The sequence below is a fragment of the Notamacropus eugenii genome, chromosome 3, assembly GCF_028372415.1.
Source record: "Notamacropus eugenii isolate mMacEug1 chromosome 3, mMacEug1.pri_v2, whole genome shotgun sequence".
Taxonomy (NCBI): Eukaryota; Metazoa; Chordata; class Mammalia; order Diprotodontia; family Macropodidae; genus Notamacropus; species Notamacropus eugenii.
Genome location: NC_092874.1, coordinates 34,104,111 through 34,111,035, shown reverse-complemented (window position 1 = coordinate 34,111,035; position 6,925 = coordinate 34,104,111). Strand labels below are relative to the sequence as shown.

At 51.6% G+C, this 6,925-nt stretch overlaps 1 protein-coding gene across 1 annotated transcript in view; it reads left to right on the top strand.

The window, feature by feature from the left end:
• Positions 1-3,746: 3,746 nt before the first annotated feature.
• Positions 3,747-6,925, top strand: part of KAT2B (lysine acetyltransferase 2B) — a 113,734-nt gene continuing 110,555 nt past the window's right edge. Inside the window, exon 1 of the mRNA XM_072651213.1 lies at positions 3,747-4,097. Within this exon, the coding sequence (XP_072507314.1) occupies positions 3,762-4,097 (336 nt within the window). The 5' untranslated portion in view covers positions 3,747-3,761. The remainder of the gene's footprint in view (positions 4,098-6,925) is intronic.

Here is a 6,925-nt window from a genome sequence, read left to right as displayed (position 1 = left end):
TACGCATGAATTGAAAGACATCGCCATACCATGCTGGAGCATTGACAAGTTGGTGACTTGTTCATGACCACACAGCTAATATCTGTCACAGGAAGAATTTGAACTTGTCTTTCTGACTCAAAGGCTAATTCTCTGCTGTGCTGTGGCAGGGGTACTTATCTATTGCTCTCTGGGTATATTCATATTATCTATACTTCATGTCAAAGAATAATTTTTGAACTGGATTCACTTGGAATTCTGACCGCTGTTTCCTAAATGTGTGAACTTGGGGGAGGCTCAACTTCTCAAAGCATCAATAGTCTTCATATGTAACAAAAAGGTTGGACCAGAGAATTTTGTAAGATTTCCCCAGCTCTTTTTGCTATGGTCCCATTATAAAGATGGAGAAATGCTTCTCTCCCTGGGTTGGCATTTGTTTGGCAGCTCTGGCCCATCAGAAGCTGATCCTCTCCTACCTAAGGGCTCACACCTCATTCCTACTCATGTTCTCTTTCTTTCAGCAACACTGATAAATAGGAAACATCAGTTTCTTACAATCAGAGATAAGAAGCAGGTCTGGAGCTCAAATCGTGCCTCTGAATTTTCCTATTTTTGTGACCTTGGGCAAATCACTTAACCTCTCAGTTTTCTCATCTATAAACTGGAGGGTTGGATGGAATGACCTTTAAGGGTCCCCAGCTCTAGCTCTGTGCTCCTATGTTGTTGTTTAGTTATTTCTGATTCTTCGTGACCCTGTGGACCACACTGTCCTTGGGCTTTTCTTGGCAGGGATATTGGAGTGGTTTCTTATTTTCTTTTCTAGTTGATTAAGGTAAACAGAGGTCAAATGACTTGCCCAGGGTCACATAGCTAGTTATCGCCCGAGGCTGGATTTGAATTCACGTGTTTCTAACTCCAGGCCCAGCGCTCTATCAATTGAGCACCTATCAGCCTCCACGTGTTCCTTATATAAGAAGATACAAATTCTTTTGCTTGGAATGAAAAGCCTTTTGTAAGCCGTTTCTAGCCTATCTTTCTGCACTGATTTCCCATCACTTGCCCTCAAAAACTCTATAGTCCCATCCTATTTTCTCACACAGAATATTCTATCTCCTGCTTTTGAACAGGCTATTCCCAAAACCCGGAATGCACTGCCTCTTCACCTCTGCCAGTAGGAATTAATACCACTCCCAGCCTAGCTCAAGTGCTAGGCCTCCCACTCAGATAAAGCTTGAGGTCTTTTCTGATCCCAGACCAGGCTACTTTGTCCTCTTCCCATTGTAAGCTCTTTGGAAAGCCCCAAATAGCCTCCATATTTATGATCAACACCTTAGCACAATGCATAAGTAGCGCGTGCTTAAAACATGTTTATTGAATCAAATGGGGAAAAAACCTGGGCTTTGAAGTCACTGGACCTGGCCTCAGCTCTGACTACAACTCATTACCTGTGACCTTGGGCAAGTGTCTTAGCATTTCTGGGCCTTAGTATCAGCATCCAGAAAATGGGGATGGGGCAGGGTTGGACAATGACAACTTCCAGCTCTCAACCAATGCCCTCAATATAGAGGCTAGAGGCTTTTATCACCTGGCAACTCCCTAAATGCTACTTATGGACTGATGATGATGAGGGAGAGAAGCTGCACCCTGTATCTTCAGCCCCTAATACGTTTCCTACATGCCTTGGATTGCAGGCATTTGCCCTCCGATCACGTGTCATTCTGAGGCTGCGAGATATGTCAAAATGAAAATCCATTTTCAGCTGTCAGAAATCATTCACCATCCAAACATAATGACTTTCAGGGTGGATTGAAATGGGCTTGTTGAGCTTTAGCTACTCTCTATCTTGGAAGCAGGCTGCCTCTCAAACTTTCTCTGTGGCTTCTAGCCTCAAACATGCATACTGACTTTGGTCAGGTGTAGGGTGAGTCAATACTGTAGTGATTTTGGAGTGGTCTGGCCATATCCCTGATAGGAGGAAGTCTTACTCCATGTGTGAGCTGAAGAATTTCATATGGCCAGTGCAGAGAATGACAAGAACACGCCAATAGCCTTCAGTACCGCAGTAAGTTGGTTAACATTGAAAAGTAAAGTGTTGTACATCAGCCAGGAAATAGAACCTTGAACTTTTCATAACATCTTATATTATGCATTCTAATTGGCAGCAATTTTATACTACCTTTTAAAAGTTGGGGTGGAAGGTATTTCCTTTTCTATTAAAACAATCTTTTTTTTTTTAAAGCTCTTTAAAAAAGAACAATAAGAGTTAGGGATGGAAAAGGATAGTAAGCTGAAATGGGAAAGTTGGTGGTCTTTCCAGAGTTAAGACTCACTAGTCTCCTCATCTATAAAATGGAAACAATAATAGCACCCACCTCCCAGGGTTGTTGAGAGGATATGATGGAAATACTTGCAAAGCGCACTACAAACCTTAAATCACCACATTAATACTAGCTATAATTCTCAAGGAATGCAAAGAATCTGCTAAAATATTCATATAAATTCCCTGTCCTACACTATGTGCTTGTAAAAGATCCAGAGAAATAATGAGTAGTTTTAAAAGTAAATTGGAAAGGCAAGTCGGAAAGAAACCGGCTCACCTGCAAAGTCAATAAAATGTCCCAGTTCCATCTAATTAATGAAGGGCCATTAAAACTCGTTTCAAAAACTGTCTCCATCCCAAATGAATCGTGAGCCCTTGAAGATCAGACAGCGAGGGTTTAGCGAAAAGGTCACCGGATAAAAACGGACACAGAGAAGTTGTAGTCGTGGCTCTGCGCCTGACTTTGCTGTGTGTCCTTGGGCGGGTGGTTTGCCCTCTCTGGGCTCTTTAGTCGGGAGGGTCGCCCACGTCCCTCCTGACGGACAGGCTCTGAAAGGTTATTTTTTAATCTACGTTCCACTAAGTCTTTAGCTCTGCGTTCTATGTGGCGCTGTCAAGGCCACTTCAGACAGGCACTGGGACAAAAAGACCAACTTTTTTCGTGTAAAGTGCACTTTTCCTTCTGTTGGCACAGTTTAGGAACAGCCGAGGAAGTTTTCGTAGCCTTCCTACAAGAAGCGCGGGGCGGGCAAGCTGGCGCCCGGAGGAGCCACCCGGCTGTGCGGTGCCCCCGACCCGGCGCAAGATGCCCGGCCCGCTCGGGGTGCGTGTGTGCGGGGAGAGGCGCCGCCGGGCACCCAGCTCGGCCCGCGGGGCGAAGCCTCCGGCAGGTGCCCGGGGATGCCAGCTCCGGCTCCTGCCTCGCCCCGCCACCCTTCCGCTCCCCGCCCAGCCCCGCCCCCATCGCGGGCGCTCGGGGACCCAGGGAGACCCGGGTCGTCTCCGCGGGGAGCGGAAGAGGAGCCGCGGCCGGAGCCTCGGGCTGACCCCCGCGCGCACGCTCCGGGGCCCGGGGCCGAGCATGTCCCCGGCAGCGGCGGCGGCTGCGGGGCGCTGGCGCGGAGCCCAGTAGGGCCCCGGGGAGGAGACCCCGGGGAAGGCGGCCGCGGGGCCGCTAGCGCCCTCCCTCCCGGGGCAGCGGCGGCGGCGGCGGCGGCCGGGCCCGGAGCCAAAGGGGAGCGCAGCGGAGCCGCGCAGCGCAGGGCGCGGGGGAGGAGGGAGGGCGGGAGGGAGAGGGGGAGGGGAACTCCGAGGGGGAGGGAGCGGAGCGGGAGGCCAGGCCCCGAGGGGGAGGGTCCCTCTCGCCCTCCCCGAGCCCACAGGCGCCCAGGGAGACCCTGGCGGCGGCGGCGGCCACCAGCACTCTCCGCCTCCTGCTCCTGCCGGGCTCCGCGGCGGTGGCATGTCCGAGGCCGGCGGGGCCGCGCCGGCCGGGGGCGGGGGCGGCGGGGCCGGGGGGCAGCAGCCGCCGCCGCCCCCTCCCCCCCAGCCGCCGCCGCCGGCGCCCCTGCCCCCTCCGCCGCCGCCCCCGCAGGGCTCCCCGGCCGCCGCCGCTCCCGCCGCGGCCGCCCCCGGCCCCGGCCCCGGCCCCGCCGCCTCCTCCGGGCCGGCCGCCGCCGAGAGCCCGGGGGCGGGCAGCGGCGCCTCCACGGCCCGGATCGCGGTGAAGAAGGCGCAGCTCCGCTCCGCTCCCCGGGCCAAGAAACTGGAGAAACTCGGCGTGTACTCCGCCTGCAAGGTAGCGTCCGCGTCCGCCCCGGGCGGGAGCTGCCCTGCCCCGCCCTGCCCCCCCCCCGGGCGATGGCGGGGCCCGCACCCGGGCCCTCCCCTCCCCCCGCTGCCCCGCGGCAGGACCGCTCCGGGTGGGTCGGAGCCGAGCCCTGCGTGGTGCGTGCGTGTGTGTGGTGTGTGCGGTGTGTGCGGTGTGTGTGTGTGTGTGTGTGTGTGTGTGTGTGTGTGTGTGTGTGTGTGTGCGCGCGTGCACGGCGCGGGGGGGGGGGGCAGAAGCCGAAGCCCGCGGCGATGTTTGCTGGGGGGGGGGGGGGGAATGACGACTGGCCGCCCCAGGGGTGGGCGGTGTAGACAGTGGCCCGGCCGAGCGGCCGCGCCGTGCGCTCCTGCCCTGCTCCTCCGGGCGGGGAGCCGCTGCCAGCCTGGGGGGCTCGGGGGCTGGGTAGCGGGATGCCAGCGCACCTTAGCTTTGCATTAGGGTGGGTTTGCTTTGTAGACCCTTGGGCGTGTTGATAAGCTTGGCTTGGCTGGAACAAGTCGCTTCCCTCCTCCTGTGTTTGCCCCCTTTCTCGAGGGCGCCACACCACGCCCCTGTGGATGGTCCGGGACCTGCCCTGCCCCCTCCATCCAGATGTGGCCCGGGGTAGGGATCGTAGTCCCAGAGCTGCTGGAGGCCCGTGGCCCTTGGCACCGTCGTCTTTGTTTTGACAGGGTGACAGCTGAAGGAGGCGGGCCTGTGGCTGCAGGTGGGGGTGGGGGGAGGGTGTTCTGGTTAATCACTCCCATGCCTGGTACTTGGGAGCCAGAGGCCAGTTTCCTAGAATGGCCCGGGCTGGTGGTGGGATGGTAGGGCTGGGTCCTCCCAAGAACACAGTTGTTAATCTTAATGATAACCCAGGCATATTTTAAGTATTCACAGAACAACCTTAATTTGAGAGGCTAGCCGTCTCTCTTCCCCAACTGCATGGTAAACATAGTCAAGAGTTGGGATTCTGGGAGTTTAAAGTCCTCCGATGTCCGAGTTCAGCTGTCTTGGACCAATCTTCTCTCCCCAGTTTACCCTGCCCTCCTGCCAAACTGTGCTGGGCATCACTCTCTGTCTTCTCTTTCCAGTTCGTTATTTCAGTCTCCTGTTTTGAAGACTTTGATCACTTCTCCTCACGCTGAAAGTCAGTCTGAAACTTTAAATTCCACTGTGTGTGCCAGGTTTTGAAAGACCTGGGTTCAGGTCTTGAATTTGCTAGTTATTATTAATCAACAAGCAATTGCCTACTTTGTGCAGCTTCACTGGATAGTCATGGAATCTCCGTGGCCCTTATTAACAAATATGAAAAATATGCGAGTTGGACTAGATGATCTAAGGCCCTTACCCCACTAAAAACTCAGGAATTTAAGAACCTGGGATCTGTAGCTGCAAAAATAATAATAATAATAATAATAATAATAATAATAATAATAATAATAATAATAATCCACCTTGATTAGGGGGCTTCCAGAGCAGAGCTGCTTCCTCTCTGGCTCTTTTTCTGCCTAGGACTTTTTTCAGGGAAGAAAACTAGTGTAGTGGGCAGTCAAGATAGGTTGAAAACCATTGGAGGGATTGAGAGCTGTGTGAATACATCATTCAATTCAGATTGTACTTAAGAGAGTTTTAGGTACAATCTTAACTGAAATGGAATCTTAATCCAGTTGAAGCTTGAATCTTAGTTCAAACTGTTAGGAGCACCCACTTACTGTGTTCCAGGGACTGTTTTGGTGCTAGCAATAAAAAGCAAACACAAACAACTCAGCAGTTCGTAAAGCCTGTCTTCCAGAAGCCTCCAGTCTCAAACATTGCCAGTGAGGATAGAAATGCCAGCCATGTCAAGTTAGACTGTAAGGGAGATGCACAAAAGAACCAAGAGAATTTATAAGGGCTTCTCTCATTCTTATAATTCAGCATTCTCACGAATGCCCTTGATTTGTCCAGCATATAGAAAAGGGTCATTTATTGTACTTCTTAAAAAGATTCTAATTCTCCTCTAAGTGCCACTGCTTACAAAGGACAGAAGGGACAGCTTAGAACCCATTAAAATACCAGCCCCTTAGGCAGTCTGGAAAGAAAAGCAATCAAGAATGGGGAATTGGAGGAGCAGGGGAGGAGACCCATCAAAGACTCCTGAAAGAGAGATACTTTTATTTTCCTCTTTAGGCTCAAATGAAGGCAAAACAAGGCACTGATTTTAGCCTGTAGTCTGCTTTTTCCTCCCCTCAGAAGAAGGGTAGCCTACCATATCTCTCCTAGAAAAAAGAAACTAACCTGCTTTGCAGGGTACCGGTAGAATTCTTTTGAATGGTGTCTTGGCAAAGATCTCCAGACCTTCACCCTAGTTCTTCTCCAGCTTTGTGAATTGGTCAACTCTCTACCCCAAGCTACTAGTAGAAGAGATCTAGGTCAGTGATAGTGTACCAAATTTGGGACAACTTGAGAAGTGATACCTTAGAGGGAAGTAGTTGGGAAATTTTGACTTAAATTTTTTGAGAGTGAACCAGGCAAAACACATTTAAAGTTTGGTGCCTCTAGTTTTTAGAATAGTCATTTCTGGATATACTCAAATCCCACCCCTAACTTTTTCCCCTTTCCTTAAAAAAAAAAATAACATCTATAAGGAACTCCAATGGGCAGAGCATGGGACATGCCACTCCTGGAATCTGACTGCATATGCCACAATCTGCATCCACAGTTCTCAAATCTTTGAGGTGAAGAGGAACATTGTACATCTTCTCAGGGCTGGGTTGACTTGATGGTTACACTGTCTTTACTTCTTCCTACATATTCTAGGTCAAATTTTACAA